Below are 20,635 nucleotides of genomic sequence, written 5' to 3'. Positions count from 1 at the left end.
CGCTTCCAAGGACTCAGAAGCAAGGGAGTACAGGGTGGGGGGCGGGGGGAAGGTTGCTCCATACCTGAGAAGCTGAGGAAGCAGGATGTGTTATCCCTGATGAGGCCAGCTAAGGGCAAGTGAGCCTTTTCTTACTCCCCAGAGATCTGAAGTAAAGACTGGTAGAACCCTCCCAGACAGAGGTCACTTGATTAACCCTGCCCACGTTATCCTGATAACAAGGTCAAGTACTTCTCACTGTGAGGAATTTTCAATTTATTTCACAGACAAGATAGCTTGATCTGAGCCAGCATTGCCGTTCCCCCGGGGAAGCTAAGGGAGGAGAGCCAAGAGCCCTTTGCTGGGGCCTCACCCTTACAATCTTCTGGGTCCATCTGGCCAGGGTCCCACTTCTTCCCCTGCTGGGAGATCTGTGCTGTATATTTACAAGAAAGCAGCTGGAGCATTAAGAGAGGGGTAAGGTCAGCCCTTCCCAAGTTCCATCTGGGATTTGAGTGCCAGACTTCAGGGCGCAGTGGGGAGGGGCGGGCGTTCCTTCTTCTTATTTGGATCTGCTTTGCATTCATTTAAAATTTCTGTGGAATTTATTACAAAGGGAGTCACTTGCATGTGTCTCCCTGGTGTTACTTCTCTCTCCCTATTTTTCTTTGAGGAACCATGTCCTTCCCCATCTCTGTCCAGTGGATTCTGGAGAGGCTTTCCGAACCCCTGATCCAGGCAACATATCAAACCTCTGAGTTGTCGGAGGCAGCACTCTGTCTGTCCGACTATAGGGACTTGTAAGAGATGCCTACTTCACCCAGGCTAAGCCAGTGCAGACTCCTGTGGCGCTACTGGGTGAGAGGCAGTGCTTCCTGAATGGGGCTGACCGGCCAGCTGAATCGAGGCTGGAGATTCCTGTGGCCACCCTTGCCTTCCTGCCCATTGGCTTCGTTCTCATATGGTAGCAAAGAGATGGGGAAATGAGGGAAGGAGGAGCGTGTTTGGTGACATTTTTGAGTGGCTCTGAATTCATCCATGTGGGCACTGTATCCTTGGACCTTCCAGTTAAATAAGCTCATAATGTCACTGTTTTTCCTTAAACTGGTTTAAACTGGTTATCTGTCAGTCGCAATCAGAAATAAAAAGAAAAAAGATCCCCAAACTCAAAACAAAACAGAACACTTCTCATTCATTTGGTGCAACAGCCTTGGTATTTTCAGGCCCAAGGAGCAGAGTGGTATCTGATCCACGTCTGCAGCAGGGCCGTGTGGGGGACAGCGGGCTTGAGTTCCTTGTAGAAACAGAAGCTGTGTCACCTCAGGCAAGTCACTGACTTCTCTGTGTTGGGACCTCAAATTCCTTTATTTTAAAGGGACTGAGTCAGAGAGAAGCGTCCAAGCAGCCTCTTAGGGTTGAAAACTACAGGTTTCTAAGGGCAGCCCATGTCACGGCATCTTGACCCAAGGCTCAGTTTTATGTGTTGATTTTGTTACTGGACTTTTTAAATCAGGATGAGTACATTCCCTAATATAAGGACACTGATTTCCCATGTGCTGGGTTTGATATTTGCTTGCTTTGAGTCCTAGATAAGCTGGATACACTTGTAGTTTCCTTAAACAGACTGACAATTGCTAGCCTGCTAGTCTGATTCCGTTCTTGATACAAACCCACTTGAAAACTCTGATGGGTCTTCCTTACTCCTGCATAGTTACCCATGCGCACGCTTTCTATCTCTGCCTGTCCTCCTTCTCTTCTTGATTTTGTGTGATTTCATTCATTTCTCTTTTTCTCACTCCCACCAGCACCTTTCTTCAATACATGCCCTTGACCAAGCCCAATAGTCTCTTTCACAAGCTTAAACTTTCCTTTTGGGGGCATCTGGGTGGTTAAGTTGGCTAAGTGCCTGACTCTTGGTTTCGGCTCAGGTCATGATCTCGGGATTTTGTGAGTTCAAGCCCCACGTCGGGCTCGGCACTGGCAGTGTGGAGCCTGCTTGGGATTCTGTCTCTCCTTCTTTCTCTGCCCCTCCCCCACTCACACTGCTTCTGTCTCTCTCTCAAAGAAAACACAAAAAACAAAAAACAAAACTTCCCTTTTGCATTTCCATATATTCTCTTGTTATCATAAGATGACCACACATGTATCCATCATTTACCTACCATTTAATGAGCATTTATTATAAAGCCAAGTACTTTGCATATCATTTCTTTTTTTTTTTTAAGTTTATTTACTTTTGAGAGAGAAAGAGAGAGCATAAGCAGGGGAGGGGCAAAGAGAGAAGGAGAGAGAGAGAGAGAATCCCAGGCAGACTCTGTGCTGCCAGCCAGCTCAGAGCCCAGACGTGGGGCTCGAACCCACCAACCAACCGTGAGATTGTGGCCTGAGCCAAGACCAAGAGTCTGACGCCCAACTCACTGTGCCACCCAGGCGCCCTGCGTATCATTTCTTTAATGTTCTCTCAAATACCCTACAAAATGGGTATTACAGATTGTGTGACTTTGGGGAACTTACTTAACTTTCCTTATCCTAAGTTACTTCATCTATAAATAATGAAAATAATGGGTATCAGAGCCGAAACTAGAAACGTGGTTTACATGTTTCCACTCCCATGTGTTCTAATAAAATGGCTAATTTCCCCACAATGTGTGCCAAATGCTAAGTCACACAGCTTTCAAACAAGCCAGCTGCCTTGAGACCTCTGATTCGATGGTTCATCGGTGACACCAGGCTGCCTCAGGGACAACCACTCATCTCTCAGAATGTCTCTCTCAGACGAGAGAGAGAAAAAACAAAACAAGAACTCCAGAGAAAAGAGTCAAAACAAGATACATTCATAAACAAGCAAAAGAAGCTTCATAGAACGTACCCCTCTTCTGTCCACATTTCTCATCGAGAAAATAGGATCCTTTTAGGAAAAAAAAAGAAAAGTGTGAGAAAGAGAGATGCACAGATGATGTGATAGGAAATTAGCTGGCTCTAAATCTGGACTCTCTTCCATACCTGAAAACATGAGAATCTGGATTTCATGGAGAACTGGTAAGATTTCCAGAGGAGGAACAAATGTACGCGTTTCTACCTAAAGGCTGTGGACACTGATGTACCTCCCGCCCAGCTTCTCAGCAGTGCTGGCAGAAGAGGCAATCCGTTTCTTGCTCCCACCAAGTCACAAGTGCAGATGATAACTTGTGGAAAATAATGGGAAACTGAGTGCCAGGGCTGAGCGGGGTCAGAAGCAAATCCCACCCCCCTACTCTACCCCACCTGCTCTTCAATTGCAGTTCTCTAGGAAATGGACTTCAACAGGGCTCTCCAGGACAGCTTTGTTCTTCCCTACTTGTACAAGGAGGGAATTACAGAGGTGAGCCTTCTGCCAAGTGAGAAAGCAGGGTCAAAAGGAGGGTGTGTGCTGGGAGGTGGGCCTGGCTGTAATGTGGGGTTGTTGTTATAAGGCTGTTATAGGAGATTCTCTAGTCAGCCTGGCAGACTACAGATCATGGGACTAGATTATGGGCTCATTCTTTTTATTATTTAGTTAATTTAATTTATTTATTTTTTTTAATTTACATCCAAATTAGTTAGCATATAGCACAACAATGATTTCAGGAGTAGATTCCTTGAGCCCCTTACCCGTTTAGCCCATCCCCCCTCCCACACCCCCTCCAGTAATCCTCTGTTCTCCATATTTAAGAGTCTCTTCTGTTTTGTCCCCCTCCCTGTTTTTGTATTATTTTTGTTTCCTTTCGATTATGGGCTCATTCTAAGCAAACTGAAAAACTCCACGTGCTCGAGGGGACAAAGCCAGTATTTATTCAGAGCCTGGGAAGAATCCTATTTTTAATCTTTCTGCCAGAAAGAACTGAGAAACCAGAATCGTGCAGTCTCTAATGAGGTAACCAGCTCCAGACTGATCATTTTATCTCAACAGATGATGAAGAAGGGGAGCAGGGGGAAGGGGAAGGAGAGGGAGAATAGGAAGAAGAGGAGGAAGTAGAGAGAGGAGAGAAACAGCATAATAATAATAATAATCCTCACAACACAGATTAAAGAATCTTTTGAAGTTAAAAGGAAGAGAGGGAGAGGCCAAAGATCAAAGGGGGCAGGAAAGAGAAACACACACACACACACACACACACACACACACACACACACACCAGTCTAATACTGCAGGAGATGGTGGACATGAGGAAAAAAATGGACCCCACGGACCACTAGAGATTATCTGGAGCTAATATTACTTCATTTATTACAAACACAAATAAGTTAATTTCACATAGTGGGGGTACAGAGGATTGACGATTTGTATACAAGTCATACCTTTTAAAAAAGACATCATGGGGGCACCTGGGTGGCTCAGTCGGTTCAGCATCTGACTTTGGCTCAGGTCATGATCTCTCGGTCCGTGGGTTCGAGCCCCGTGTCGGGCTCTGTGCTGCCAGCTCAGAGCCTGGAGCCTGCTTTAGATTCTGTGTCTTTCTCTCTCTCTGACCCTCCCCCACTCACACTCTGTCTCTCTCTCTCTCTCTCTCTCTCAAAAACATAAATAAATAAACATTTAAAAAAATTAAAAAAAATAAAAAATAAAAAAGACATCACGTGTGTCACGCCATTTGATTCTCGCGACGCGCTCGTTATAAAAGTAAGAAACAAAAGGGGTAAATGGGTTCAACCTCCATGCATTATTCAGCCACTTCCTTTTTCCCCCACTTAGTATCTTGGACAATTTGTCACACAGATTTATCTAATTCATTGTAAATACTGTGTTCTCTAGTGTGGAGATATATCCCGAATGGTTTAGCCACTGCCTACAGTCACCACTCCTGCGTGGGTTTTGTGGTGATGCTGTAGTTAGGATCACCAGATCACGGATGAGACACAGAGGACCACAATGTTGAAGACTCCACAAGCAGCCAGTATGCTCCCTCTCAGGTCCAGCGCCCTGAGAGCTGCTGTGCTGGTGATCGGTACCAGCAGGGGTGTGGCTCAGACTGCTGCGGAACCTGAATGTCACCTGGGGGACTCACCTGCTCCAGGTCTTCCGCTGACCTTTTGCTTTCTCCAGTTGGATCCTGATAGGGCAAGACAAAGAGTTCAGCTGCGGTGGGCAAGCCAGGGAGCACTGCCACCAAGATGTGCTCGCCTGGGACCCCTGTGGCCTGAGGGAGAGACAGAAGCTCCGATAAGTCCCATAGGAAAAGGTGGTGAGAAGCATGGAAAAGCACGGAGTACTCTGAGAGGGTGGAGGGTGCAGGCAGGCAAGAAGGACGTGAGCTTTCTGGAAAGGACCTGACATGGTGCAAGGCCGCTGAAGCCCGTGCCAATGACACTCCCAGGGGCGAAGTTAGCGATCTGTCCTCAAGGGATGTGGGTGCTGCATCTCTATTTCTGCCACAGGACACGTGGCAGGTAGAAGAAGGTTAAACAGTGGCCCAAGGCCACCCAGGCAGTGTATGGTGATGCTGAGTTTGGAACTGTGGTCTGACCACGAAGCCCGTGTTCTCAAGCACGGCTGTACTGCCTCCCTTCGCCTGACGCTTACATGCAGGAGCCCCTATCCCAGCTAACGTCCTCTTTTAGGGCCTTCCTCGATTTGAAACTCAGACATTATATCTGAATCATCCTCATTATATGCAAAAATGTTGACTGAATGACGTTTGCTTAAAGATTTCACCGTGAAGTGTCAAGAGAAAAATCCCATTTGATGAGATCAAGGGAACTGGTTTTTAGATAATATTCTGTTACATAGTAAATTGGAAGAAAAATGCCAAAAAAAGTTGACCCCAAGTTGTATCTCTTATAGGGTTTATTAGAGTCCAATTGATAGTACGGTACCTTAGGGCTTAAGGAATTAGCCAAGTGTAACTACCCATCTCAAAGACAGGGTGGGATGCTAGGAACCAGGGGCTGGGTCAGCTGCCTCCTGAGATTGGGTAGTCAAGGAGTCTTTGAAATTGGAAGGGATTGGCCCCTCCACCCTACAACACCCTGTCCTGAGAGATGTTGAGTCAACATGTTTATTCTGTATTTAGCTGATTATGCTATGCGGCAGCCTGGAAATATTGATGAGCAGGAGTTTCTAGCCTTCTGGACAGCTGGTGGAAAGGTAGACGCCCAGGGGATGTGATCCCTAGACTATAAATGTGAAGACAAAGCAGCCTGGAAGACTGGTCACTGCCGAGCTAATGCCTAGTTGATAAATCACCTGGGGGAGTCGGGCAGCTACCTGGGAGGCCTATAGGGATATGGATCCCCAGAATGCTACAGATGGAAGGAAGGTATCTGTGGACTCATTGAGGGGTGTGAGTCATCTCTCTTGGACAGCGGAGGAGAGAAACCAGTTGTCACCCCAGGGACAAACAGCTCCAAGGGCAGAAGGATCCATTCCAGGGGGCCTGTAGTCTAGTCGCTGCGCCCCCTGGTGGCCATGATATTTAGCCACCACCAAGGTCTCGGACGCTGAGTCATGAAGACAAAGGTGAGGTGGCATTTACACAGAGGCACATGAAGGTAGTCCTTCTCCACCCCACTGTTCCATGTATTCCTGTTTCTCCATGTAATAAAGCAAAGGATGGCCATCGAATGGAGTGGTTGGGATCCCACGAGGGTGGTCTGATTCGAGTCTGATTTTTAACAGTTTGGCCTTGGGCAGGATACCTAAGGTCTCTATTTCAGTTTCCTCAGCTGTAAAATGGGAATTATCAGAGTACCTACATCAGAAGCTAGTTCTTTTGTGATTAAATGTGCTAACAAAGGAAAAGCACTGAGAAGAGTTTTTGGAATACTGTTAAGTTCTACATAAATATCAACACAGACAATGGCATGAATGAGGACAAGGCTGTCCCTTTGTCAAAAGGCTGGACATGAGATCTGTTTTCTGAGCAGGGGTTATCTGAATGCCTTTAGCCCATCAGCTTCTTTATGTCACAAGGCATGATGTTCCTCGGTCCAGGAAACAATGGCTAAAACACCCTCAACTGATTTTCCTTTTCAGACTAAGAAGATCCCCTGGGGAAAGACAGCTCATCTCTGATTTTCTGGGTTTGTGCAATAAATCCAAGCAGCTCCATGAGATGATATCCCCATTCCTCTGCTTACTCACGAAAATGGCGTATGCAGGGGAAGATGTGCCTAAAGAGACTGTTTTCCCAAATTATCAGTGATACTCAGACAGGGATAAACCACACCATCTTGGTATTCTCCCAGAAAACTTAGGGGGTTGTGTTTCATGTGTACAAACCCAGACATTGGACTCAGACCCTTCACTTCAATGCAGGAGCTTCATCACTTATTAGCTGTGAGACCTAAACAAGTTATTTAAAGTCTCTGAAACTCAGCTGTTTTGCCGGCAAAATGAGGACAATAATACCCTCCCATTGGGGTGGTTGCAGGAAAGAAATGCCTTTAAAAGAACTGAGACACAGAGAGACGGCTGACCATCACGTGCTGAGGGCTCACTGCCTGTGGGGCTGGAGGCCAGGGTTGCTCTCACTAATCGTATTCATGCTGTGTCCCTTCAGTGTTGAGCAGGTGGCTGATCTTACACTTACTAATGACCTGATCATGAACCCTGCCGTATGAATATGATGGTCATAAATTTCCATGTTTCTCTTCTCTAAGCAGAAAAAAAGTTTCACAAGGCGGAAGGACCATGTGTTTGTTCCCAGTCTCATCCCCCTAACCCAAGCGACTGTGCTGTGTCTGCCTGCATGGGGATCCACTACGCAGAAAGCAGGTGTTTAGCCAGACCTCCCACGGGCTCTAGCTCGTGCGCTGTCAGCTCTCTGCACAAGAGGCCCTCACCATGCAGCTCTTGGAAGACAGAGAGAAAAACGTGTCGGGACAAGAGAAGGAACTGTCTGCACTCACTTCCACCAGGGACTTTTTGATGACTCGGCTGATGTCCCTCCTCCACTCGGGGATATCAGGGTTGTAGTCGTCCAGGTTCGGAGAGAAGGACAGGCGAAGGGACCGGAATTCCTCTGGGGATACAACAGTAGGATGATCACCGTAAGTCCATGAGTTTTCTCAAAAGTGTGCTGTACTTTATGTTTTATGCAAAGCCTTCGTAATGTGTCTTTTTCCTCCACACTTGCCAGAGAGCCTTCTGGAAGGAAAATCTGCTATTCCCGTTCTAAGCCTGCTACCTCTCCCAGCCTTCGTTTTCTAAACCAAAGCCCTAGGTCTGGCCCATGCCTTGCTCTGCAGCCTTTGCCCACGGTTCCTAGTTCTGGACTGTGCATTCCCAGACACGAAAGGCCCGGCATGCCCTGAATGCATGGCAGGTTTCTGACCCTGAGCTTCTGCACTTACTGTCTGTCCCTTCCAAGGAGCACCCCATCCTTTCTATTGTCCACACACACAGTATTCAAGCTCTAGTCTGAGCACTTACCGATTGAATCCTTTCCCCACCATGTTTCATTGTCTTTTTTAAGGGCACTACTGTGAGTAGCACCTATCCCCATTATCATTATATGATTGTATTATTATTATTATTATTTGATTACATGATTATAATTATTGTCATTCTGTTGCTATGTTTTGTGTGTATGGAACTGTCATTTGATGGAATTTTAAGCTCCTTAACCCAAATAATTTGTTCACTCTCTCTGTAGCTCCTGAGTTCATCGTGATCCTCAAGATAGGATGGGATGACAAAAGCAAGGGTCTGATGGGGAGAATACGGGAAGCCAGAGAAACTCGGAGAACCACAGCACCAAGACAGATGCATATGTGACATTTATGGAAGAGAGGGAGCAAGGCTTGCTGACCACCCTGCAGTGTGAAGAAGGTTCAGCAGGACCGTCAGGGAGTCTCCGAAGGCACATCAGTGATGAAGGAGTACCCTGCACCCTGGGAATGGGTCTGCTTTAATATCCCTGTCACACTCTATCATTAGCTGGGATTGGCACATGGGAGGCGTGGCCTTGGCCCAAGCACAGTGACGGGTTTCAGAGCCCAGCCCTGGATAACTTAGCTGAGTACAAGCCAGGTGATGTCGCTGCCCTAAAACCTGCTAGTGGCCCCACATGGTGATTAGAATAAAAATTCAGCTTTTTAAAAAAATTTTTTTAATGTTTATTTATTTTTGAGAGACAGAAACAGAACACGAGCGGGGGAGGGGCAGACACAGAGAGGGAGACACAGAATCCAAAGCAGACTCCAGGCTCTGAGCTGTCAGCACAGAGCCCCATGCGAGTCTCGAACCCACAAACCGTGAGATCATGACCAGAGCCAAAGGTGGTGTGTAACCGACTGAGTCACCCAGGTGCCCCTAAAAATTCAGCTTCTTAACCATGTCCTTCATAGCCCCACATAACCCGGTACAGGCTTTCTCTCCTGCCTCACGTCCACAGGCTTCCCTGTGCTCCAGGACCCTGTCTTCCCCCTGCTCCTGCATGCTGTCATGCTCCTTCCCACATTAGCACTCTTCCACTTCCCCAGAGACAGCACAGGTGGCTCCTTCTCATCATGCAGTCTCTCCTGGGAGAAGCCTTTGCCACTCGCAACCTGAGTTATCCTCTCTTCCGCAGCCTCAGACACCTTTCATCATATGACCCTATTTGTCATCTTCAGACTTCTGGCCACTTAAAGTATTTTGTTTTTACTGTCTGTCTCCCATACTGAAATACTAGGTCAATGAGGATGGAAACTCTGTGTTCCTGGTCCTGTGGGATGGTGCCCTGCACATGGTAGGTTTTTCTAGTCATTTAATTAATAAATTTTTATTCAGTGAATGAATGCGTAAACTTCTCTAGAGGCTCCCTGTAATCCGTGCATGTGCTCCATTTCTTTCTTGTTTTAAGCATGTCCTCATGTTTCAGTAGTGGCTCAGTGACATCAGCAATGCCAATTACACATTCAGAAAACATAAGAGCCCACTTCTGCATTTCCTAACAATGCTAAAGACTTATCAGACACAGGCTTTGAAGATTCTTAAATTATAAGGTGTGTATTTCGGTGGTTAGCCTGTTCCAAAGTCCTATTTTTCAAAGCTTGTCCATTTTATGAGACACTGGTCACCTATATGAGTATCACCACTTCAGTTCTGATGGAGAATAACGAAATGCATCTTAATTAGCAGCATGGAAAATGGAAGCCCCAAGGAATCACTCACTGAACCCTAACTTTTCACTTTAAAGATGTAAGGTGGGGGCGCCTGGGTGGCTCAGTCGGTTCAGCGCCTGGGTGGCTCAGTCGGTTCAGCGTCTGGCTTTGGCTCAGGTCATGATCTCGCGGTCCATGATTCCGAGCCCCACGTCGGGCTCTGTGCTGACAGCTCAGAGCCTGTAGCCTGTTTCAGATTCTGTGTCTCTCTTTCTGACCCTCCCCCACTCATGCTCTTTCTCTCTCTGTCTCAAAAATAAATAAACGTTAAAAAATATTAAAAAAAAAGATGTAAGTTGATTTTTTTTCATTTTCCCTGAACCTCTTACCAAACCATAGAAACCAAATCTATAAGGGAAGGTGTTTATCTTAATAAAAAGACACAAACAGAAAAATGATACAGCTCTCTCTGTAATAACTTAGCGTGCCCACTAGCAGGGGACAGGAGTTGCACACTTTAGTTTACTCAACAAGCAGGGGGTGCATGTGGGAGCAGTGGAAAGCATAAGTAGCTGAAATACATACATACATACATACATACATACATACATACAGTTAAGCCTTGAACAATGTGTGGGTTAGGATGCCCTCCCTCACCCTGGTACACAAAAATCGACATTTAATTTTTGACTCCCCAGAAGCTTAACTATTCATTTAAAAAAATGTTTTGTTTTGTTTTGTTTTGCTTTGCTTTTGACAGAGAGAGACAGAGTATGAGCAGGGAAGGGGCAGAAATTGAGGGAGACACAGAATCTGAAGCAGGCTCCAGGCTCTGAGCCGTCAGCACAGAGCCTGACGCAGGGCTCGAACTCACGAACCACGAGATCATGACCTGAGATGAAGTCGGATGCTTAATGGACTGAGCCACCCTGGCGTCCCAAAGCTTAACTATTAATAGTGTATTGTTGACCAGGAGACTTACTGATAACAGAAATAGTCGATGACCACATATTTTGTATGTTATGTTTCATATACAGTATTCTTACAATAAAGTAAGCTGGAGAAAAGAAAATGTTATTAAGAAAATCATAAGGAAGAGAAAATACATCATAGTCCTGTACTGTATTTATCAGAAAAATCTGTATATAAGTGGATCTGTGCAAACCCGTGTTGTTCATAGGCCACCTGTGGGGTGTGTGTGTGTGTGTGTGTGTGTGCGCACATGTGTTTGCAGCATATTTACATTTTTTTAAAGCAAACCTGTGCCCTGAAGCAAATTAAGGAAAACAATACAAATTAGATTTTCTTTCCTACAGTCTATTTTGTGGCTTTGGGTGGACAATCTTTTCCTGGTCCATTTCCTAAATATAATGCTTCCTTCAGTCTGACCATGATGGCCCTAATGTTCCCCTCAGCTTGACTAAATTTAGGCAAATTTCTTCCTGACCACAGCCACTGACCTCCCTTTTCCTAGAGCATTTACTACTTTCGAAAACTTGCAATTGTAGATTCCTCCTCTGCTCTTTTGAGATGCACATCTTCTCCAACCCAGGAATGTCTTTCTTAAAGACTTGGGAACCATATCTTTGAAATGCAACCATCAAGAAAGATAGAAAAATAGTATGGGGTTCCTCAAAAAATTAAAAATAGAATGACCAGATGATTTAGGAATTCTACTTCTGTGTATTTACCTGAAGGAAACAAAAACACTAACTGGAAACGATATCTGCACCCCCATATTCACCACAGCATTATTTACAATAGCCAAGATATGGAGATAACCTACTCTCCATAGAAAGATGAATGGATACAGAAAGTGTGGAATGTATATGTGGAATGTAGAAAAAACAAAAACAAAACAAAACCTCAGATACAGAGGACAGATTTGTAGTTGACAGAGGCAAGAGTGGGAAGGTGGGCAAAATGGGTGAGGGTAAAGAGGTACAGCTTCTAAGCATAAAATAAATAAGTCACGGGGATATAATATAGGGCATGGTAATCATAATTATTAATGCTGCATTGAATGTTGAAAATTGCTAAAACAGTTAAAGTTAAAAGTTGTCATCATGAGGGAAAAAAGAATTGTAACTACATACACTGCTAGAGGTTCACTAGACTTGTGGGGATTAATTCACAATATATACAAATACTCAATCATTATGTTGTATACCTGAGACTGATAAAATGTTATATGTCAATTGTATCTCAGTACAAAAATAAGATTGACATACTCTTGCCATGTGTACCAGGGAAGGAAGGAAGGAAGGAAGGAAGGAAGGAAGGAAGGAAGGCAGGCACAATGGACCTCTGTCCATGACACGGAAGGAGCCTACCTTTCATGAGCACCATTTAGCAAACACAGTCAGCCTAATGACGGTGATAATTCCTCACCTCTGAATTCCTCCACTAGTTCATCCCCGGGTTTAAAAATATTCCTGACTTTTATTTTAGGTGAGTTCAATCTTGCCTGTTTAACTCTGTGTGATATAATGTATCTTTAATAGATCACACACTTCATTAAGATTTTCTAGTAATACAGGGGCGCTTGGGTGGCTCAGTTGGTTGGGCGCCTGACTTCGGCTCAGGTCATGATCTCACTGCTTGTGAGTTTGATCCCTGCATTGGGCTCTGTGCTGACAGCTCAGAGCCTGGAGCCTGCTTCAAGATTCTGTTTTCATCTCTCTGCCCCTCCCCTGCTCATGCTCTCTCTCTCTCTCTCAAATATAAAATAAAACATAAAACAATTAAAAACAAGATTTTCTAGTAATATGCCTGAAACTCTGACACTTCATCTAACTTAAGATAAATGAAGGATATTTGCTCAGAAATTTGGTTAGAGGAGGGAAGACCACTTCCTTGCTCAAGCTTTTGATAAAGAGATGATTTTAGTGAAGGTTGCTCATTTGATGGAGAGCGATCCACTCTTGGATGACACCTTTAAAGACATTTTAGGGAGAAAGATAACTAAGCCGGGCAAGTGGGTGGAAAGTGGTTAGAAACATTTCCTCTGGATTCAGATTCCTAGGCTCTATCTGTTTATTATACTTAGCTCATATTTCTACATTTGAAAAATAGGAGTAAATATAGCCTATTGTTCATAAGTCTGCTCAGAGAATTCAGTAAAACATCGTATGTATCAGGTGCTTTGAACAGATGTTGGTAAGGGCTTTGTCAATGTTAATTTTTACCACTATCATCCCCATTATTATTATTACTGGAGCTGTCACTGAATAGCAGAATGACTCAAAGCCAGTAATTTCCCATTTCTGGGCTACGATTTCCTCTCTGCGAAATGATGGCATGAGCCAGGTCAGGCCAAAGACCTTCTAGGTTTAACGTTCTCTCTGTGGTTCTGATGAGGTTGCTGATAGGCTTAACCAAGAGAACATCTGTTGGGAGTCATGGGTCAGTGCCCATTAGTGTCACCTATGACATCCAGGAAGGAAAGAGAGGAAAGGGAGTCTCAGATGGAAAAGACATGAAAGCTATTTAGTGGGGGTAATTTCAGAGCATGGGCCCTGGGTCTAGGTGGGCAGGGTTAGAAGCCCAGATCCACAACATACTAGCTGGGGCAAGTTATCTGTCCCGCTGAAGTAATGAGAGTATTAACATCACCTACTATATGCTAGGTTGTCGTGAGGATTCAGTGCATTCACTGAGCATAGAAAAGAGATGAAGAAGGAAAGAGAGGCAAAGGCACTCCCCCATTTTGGCCACCTGGCTAAGAGGTTGCCTCACTGACGGGACCTTGTTAGGAAAACCACAGCCCTGGTTTGCTCTCACTGTTTGGGCTTAATCAAGCTACTTTCAGGGGCCTGTGGGGGTGGGGGAGGGGAGGGGAGGAGGGAGGACACATTATGACTCTTAACACCCAGCCATGCGAGGCATAATGTCCTCAGACTTGTTCAAAAATGCTTATAAATTGCTTTTTGAATTTGAAGGTCAAGATCGCAAGATGAGAAATGAAAGCAGTACCTGCATCAGAGCCAATTAATTCTGGGACTGGGGCAATTGATAATATTTGGACCACTAGCTAGTTTCTCTTTGTCTCTCTCTTTCTGTCTCACTCCTGGTCTCACCCCCCCTCCCTTCATCCCTGTCTTTGGTTCTCTCTCTCTCTCTCCCCACAGCATTTACCTTTCCTATCTACTTTTAAATTTTAATTTTTCATGATGCATATATACCACTTTCATATTAACAATAATTTTCACATTTTTATCATCCACCTATAACACTCAGTGCATACCTATCTATCTTTTGGTGCAGAAAAAAAAAATTACCAAAATGAGATCGATATGTATAAACTGTCTTTAATCCCCCATTTGAAGTCAGTGATCCTATCTTTCCATTTCAGTATATTTTCATTCTGTGCAATACTCTGACTACATTCAACTTCCCCAACTGATTAGCAGACTGTTCTGTATCATTGCTTGTTCAACCAATATCCAATCTATGATGATACATGACATCTGCATGGTATTGCTTTTAATTTAATCAGAGTATTTTTTTTTTAATGATATGTATTTCTGGAAGAGATCTTCAGAATATTTACATATTGGTAGATTCTTCTTAATAATCAAGACTCTTAAAGTTAAACTTTAAATTGTTTGAAATTTATTGTGTGTGTGTGTGTGTGTGTGTGTGTGAGAGAGAGAGAGAGAGAGAGAGAGAGACAGAGAGAGAGAGAGAGCACATGAGTAGGATAGGGGCAGAGAGAGAGGGAGAGAGAGGATCCCAAGCAGGCTCCACATTCAGCGCAGAGTCTGATGTGGGACTCAAACTCATGAACTGTGAGATCATGACCTGAGCTGAAATCAGCTGTCAGATGCTTAACTGGCAGAGCCACCCAGGCACCCCTTAAAGTTGAACAAAAGCCTAAATATTATCTATTTTCTTTTATAATGGGGGTTTTAGTTATTCAAACACCACCAGAATACCAAATGGAATGGATCAGCTTTATACATAATGAAACTCATTCCACCCCACCCAGGTGAATGGGTGTAGAGTTGCCCTTTGTGCCCCAGAGCCACTTTCAGGGAACAGTCCCATAAGCGCCCCCAGGGTCTTATGACAGCAATTATGCCGGGGAACCACCTCTCCCAAAAGGAGGAGATCAGACTTGACTCAGCTCTTTCTCTACCACTACGCTCTTTTCCCTGGTTAGAGGTCATGAGCCAGGGTGGCCAGTGGGACGAAAGCACCAGGCTAGTTCATCTGAGCTTGGGCCCAGCGACGGGTTAGCGTAGACAGGGCACTCACCATACACCGCGATGCTCTTTGTGTCTTGCAGGATGGCATTCCCAGCAGAGACCTGGACTGTGATGGTGTTCATCCCTTCAGAAGTAAACTTGAATGATATGCTTCCCTCCAAGGTGATCAGAGGCTAAAATGGGTGAAGGCCTAGAGTCAGGGGACACTTGCTCAATTACAGATGAGACAGCCACTAGCTCTGATCCACCAACAAGCCACTTAAGTCAGCACAGGCTCTTCCTGGTGTGGCCCTGGGTGACCGGCTCCACGTATGCCTCCCCATCATCTTAAGTCCAGGCTAGAAAGGAGCTACGAGAACCACGACCCTAAGTGACTCTGCCCATTCCTTGTGAATACGACACCTCTCTTCCGGTATCTTTACACAGCAGTCTGGGGACACTGGTAGGTCTTGCTGGTTGGTGGGATATAGCTCTCTATCTGTAACCTGCTCAGAGCAGGCAGATCCCTTAACACAAAGAAATACTCAAATCAGACCAAAACAGGCAGTTCATATTAATCCAGATTTAAGCAGTAGTCATTGAAAATCTGTAAGCTTCCAGTTGTTCATCTCCAGGGTGTACCATTTATAGAAAATTACAATGGAACACAGTGACCGTGGACACCAAAACTGTACTATTTAGACTGGAGTGGCCTTGTGTGGCTTGGTTCCTCTGAGAAGCCCTATCAGCAGTTTTTGGAAGTAGCTGCTATGGAAACAAGTACTAATTGGATAGTGGTTTGAGGACTGAAAAAAAGAAAAAGAGAAAAAAAAAAAAAGGATTTGGAGTAGTGCCTGTAATATAATCAGATGCTGGGGTCCTGGAGGAAAAGATTATTAGCTTACTGACCTCCCTCAAAACATTCCTCACAAACATTTTTCTTTCCTGTCTTTTCTTAATTAATGTTAAAATCTAAATTCATGTTCCTCCCTGTATGGCAGAGGGAAGACCAAAGCCCGGCATAAGAAGTCTACTCGACACAATCTGTGGAGAATTTGTTTTTTGCTGAAAGATTTAAAAAAAAAAAAAAAAAAGGAGACACGGAAGAAAGTTGTTTAGTACGTTCACCTTCTAGCACTAGCTTTCAGGCAAATAACTTAGATTTCTCCCCTGCCACTGTGGGTAGTGGGCCCTACTGGGGTCAAATTTATAAGCGAGGTTTCAGAAGAAAAAAAAAAAAAAAGGCTTCTTTTCAGCAGCTGAGTCAAATTAGCCATAGAGGTGAGCGTTTCCTTCCCCTGCTGGGCATGTAGCAGGGCTGGGGTCAGGAGAGGTATCTTCCCTGGGCCTGTGCAAAATTAGGTCTCCAGTGAGAGCCAACATTAAGCTCTGGGGTAGAAACAGATTTGTATTGGAATAAGTTGCACTACATTTGAAGAGCAAAGCCCCCCAGTGCAAGAAAACGACTCTGCTGGAGGAAGATGAAGGGTTCTAGTCCCACCAACTCATCCCTGCGCCCCCTGGGGAGGCCTGAGGCTGGCTGCCTGCACGGACATCTGGAAGCCAATTTGAATCTCTGAGAATGGAGTCAGTTCAAAACGGAGCTTGCAGCCTAGTATGAGGGGAAAACAATTCCCGTGGGCACGGGGAGGCCTTGGATCTGGCCTCTGGTGAAGCCGCTGAATGAGGCGGGGAAACCACCTCCTGTGTGTCCTCCTCATTTTTTTCTGGAAAATGAAGGGCTTACAGTAAGTGAGGTTTATGGTCTCTATGGAGTTTAAAGGTGCTGCTGACTTCTGGTCACAGGCCATGGTTTTTCACAGGGAAAACACAAAGGGTAAAGCTGTGGCTACGTCTGATTAGGCCATTTGGGGGCTGGGTTGTAGTAAGTATTTGTTGCTTCAGACTCTCTGTTATCCATTGGCTTTTTTTTTCTTTTTGTGGACCGTTTTCTGCCCTCTCTTGGACCATGTGGTTCCAAGGAGACTGAGTTCATCACCTCTTTTTCCATTCCCACCACTGGGAAGGCTTGGTCAATAATACTCCATTCTGGGGCAGCTGTAAGAACTTCTATGAAAGACAGTTCATTTTCCCTGCTAGGTGGTGACAGTTAAATAGCTCAGGTTGCTGCAAAGGGTCTTTGCAAAGGCAAATCTCACTGGAGAAGAAGGCCAATGTGGAGGAAGATAAGGGGTAGGGGTGGTGCGGTGAGAGACAGACAGAGAGACAAAGGCAACAAACTGTTGAGATGACTGGTGTACTAAGAGCCTGCTCTCCCCGAAACGAGGACTACCCTAGACCCTTGAGTTACAGAAGCCATTTCATTTCCTCTTTTCCCTTCAGCCAGTGTGAGCTGAGCTGCCATTAGATGCCGCGTGGAAGGCTGACCCACCTCTGTGTTGTTTCCATACCACCATACGTAAGTGAGGGTGCCCACTTGGCTGGGCCATAGCACTGCAGTTGCGTTGACCTCTTTGTTCTTCGTGGTGACAAAGGGAAGAGACAGGTGTACATGCTCCAGGGGACCTGAGACACAAGAGAAAAGACGAGTCATGGAGAAGGAAGACCTTTCTTTGCTTCACCTTTCCCTGCTCTGAAGAGAATACGTATTAGTTCTGGAAGTCTCCAAAACGTGACAGTCCTATTCCCTGAGGAAAGTGCCAGGGGTTGCCCCTGCTTTGGAGAAAAATATATATCGTGACCCATTGTATCTCAATATTTTCCACTTACTGGTCTTTCTTCCAGGCCTAAAACCTGAGTTATGCATGTGTAAAACTTTAGAAATTTACAAGTAATGTATGAAGTCCTTAAAAGAAGAGCCATGATACGAGACTTCATAGGAAGATGCAAAGTCTTTCCAAGAGGTCATATCTGTGGCGGTAAACAAGGATGAAGGAAACCTCACGGAGTCCAGGTGGGTGGCAGGGGGAGCTGGTGGTGGTGGTGACTTCACAAATCCCCAAACCATTTTAGATGTGATGATTCTTTACTCTTTGTTAGATTTTAAAGATCTGTGTATGTGTAGACACATATGTGTGTGTGTGTGTGTGTGTGTGTCGCTGCCCGAGCATATGTAACACCACATGTTTGGTGTTAAGGTCAGCTTGTCTAGGACAAAGCATGCATGAGCAGGTAGAGACAGCCCTGTGGTTCTCAGGTTCTCAGGATGTGCTCAACTGAAGAAAAAAATGGGGGGGGGGGGGGGGACGATTCTAACTACGGAGGCCCGCTAGATGGACAATATCATCCACATCCTGACCTTCAACTAATAAAGTTCATGCTTAGAACTCAAAAATCACCGACTTGACTCTGGACTCCATTAGGAGCCAAATGTTCCTAAGAAATTCATCATTTCCTACACGCCCCCCACCCCTTCTGTAATCTCCATATCTTAATGAAAAAAAAAAAAAAAACAACGTATATCCAGGGCACCAACCCAGAAGCATAAAGTCAATGTAGATTCCTTATTCCTTGCCACTCATTCTATGTTAGAAACCACGGATCTGGTTTCATAAATACCTTTCAGTTAGAGTTCCTCTCACCATCCCCAATCCTTCCCTGGCTCATACACCTGGACTCTCACGGTCCATACAGATCTTCTGGCTTCCAACCTGCTCCCATGCTAATCCACCCTCCCGCTCTGTGTGTTCACTGCCTGCCTGCCTCAGTAATAGACAAGCTGCACCAAGTGCCACGGTGCCCAGAACAAAACATATGCTCCAGGGTGAAGGTAGAGCAAGTGTAAAGATCCTGAGGAAGAACTGGATCTCCATGTTTGTGGAATAGCAAGAAAGTTCAAGTGGCTGCAGTGAGAGGTGGAGGGAAAGAGTGGAAGCCATTGAGACCTAAGAGGTATTTGTACATATAGCATGTCAGTCCGTGGGCTCTGAACTATGCATATGTGGGTTGTATGAGTTCATTCTTGAATGTATACAATTTATATGTTCATACAATGTATGGCAATGACTACGTACCTCTCACCCTACAAACTGTTGTGAGAGTGATTTTTCTAGAAAGCCAAGTTGATCTTGCTTACTCACTTGTTCAAAACTAAATTTCGCACTCCCTAATTATAATGATGATGATAGTTAAGAACTATTGATCTAACATTTGTGAGACAGAGAACACAGGCTGCAAATTTTTGGAAGGTAAGAGTCTTTCATATTTACCTTTATACATAAAGGCTAGCATAGTTCCTGAGATGTAGCAGATAACCGAGTGTTTTGCTGGGTAAATAAACAGACAATGCAATTTCTTGTTTCTGCTTTTGTCTATGCTTCTCTCTCTTTATAGAATTAGAGTCTTGGTGACCAGAATATAGGCAAGAATTGATTTCCTGGCTTATAAGCCATATGATAAGAAGTAGTTGTTCATAAGTCAGAACGGTTCAATACAATAATAAAAGGGCAGCATTCACTGAGTGATAACTATGTGCTACGTATTCTGCTAATGACCCTTTTGAGTCTCATTTGCTCCTCTCCACAGCCTTATGGAGTAGGCGATACTATCACATCTGCTTAGAGATGAACCAACAGAGGAAAGTGACTCTCCCAAGGTCACGCAGCCAGGAAACATCCATTCTGGGGTGTGGACCAAAGAAGTTTGATCTTAGAGCTCGTGCTCTAGCCAGCTGACAAATGCTCAAAAGACCTTTCCCTTTTTAACAAATTAGCTATTAAGAGTCAGCATCCACTGATTACTTAAATACATTCCAGGCACTGGCAAATGCACTTTATACATGTTACCATTTCTTACACGGCTCTTGCTGTTTTGCTCCAGCAGGCTAGGCCCTGTTCTGCCCTGAGGCCTTGGCTTAGACACCCCTCTCGAGGCACCTGCCAGTCTTCAAGTCTCAGTTCCAGGAACCACTCTTCTGGAATGCTCTTCCTGACTCCCCTGATCTGAGTTAAATGACTCAGCTAGAAGACAAGGACTAGATGAGCTTTGTTAGACATGCCAGTTCCATTCTAACGGGGTTCATTGTCTTTGTCTCTCTCACATATGAGTACTTAATATATTTTTATTTTTTTATTTTTTTAAAAAATTTTTTTGGGGCGCCTGGGTGGCTCGGTCGGTTAAGCGTCCGACTTCGGCTCAGGTCATGATCTCGCGGTCCGTGAGTTCGAGCCCCGCGTCGGGCTCTGTGCTGATTGCTCAGAGCCTGGAGCCTGTTTCAGATTCTGTGTCTCCCTCTCTCTCTGACCCTCCCCCGTTCATGCTCTGTCTCTCTCTGTCTCAAAAATAAATAAACTTAAAAAAAAAAAAGTTAAAAAAAAATTTTTAATGTTTATTTATTTTTGAGACAGAGAGAGACAGAGCATGAACGGGGGAGGGTCAGAGAGAGGGAGACACAGAATCTGAAACAGGCTCCAGGCTCTGAGCTGTCAGCACAGAGCCCGACGCAGGGCTTGAACTCACTGACC

The 20,635-nt window shown here is 44.9% G+C and overlaps 1 protein-coding gene across 4 annotated transcripts in view; it reads right to left on the bottom strand.

Annotated features, from left to right (window-relative positions):
- The window catches only part of SORCS1 (sortilin related VPS10 domain containing receptor 1), a 511,562-nt gene that overhangs the window by 26,902 nt on the left and 464,025 nt on the right, over nt 1-20,635 (bottom strand). For all 4 annotated transcript variants that reach the window (XM_030335173.2, XM_030335178.1, XM_030335175.1 and 1 more), the window contains exons 20-23: nt 17,605-17,738; nt 15,283-15,406; nt 7,846-7,958; nt 5,004-5,135 (exon numbers count right to left, since the gene is read on the bottom strand). In XM_030335173.2, coding sequence (XP_030191033.1) covers nt 5,004-5,135; nt 7,846-7,958; nt 15,283-15,406; nt 17,605-17,738 — 503 coding nt within the window. The remainder of the gene's footprint in view (nt 1-5,003; nt 5,136-7,845; nt 7,959-15,282; nt 15,407-17,604; nt 17,739-20,635) is intronic.

This window comes from Lynx canadensis, chromosome D2 (assembly GCF_007474595.2).
Source record: "Lynx canadensis isolate LIC74 chromosome D2, mLynCan4.pri.v2, whole genome shotgun sequence".
In the NCBI taxonomy this organism is placed as follows: Eukaryota; Metazoa; Chordata; class Mammalia; order Carnivora; family Felidae; genus Lynx; species Lynx canadensis.
Note: the sequence above shows the minus strand (reverse complement) of the source record. Positions and strands in the feature narration are given on the sequence as shown.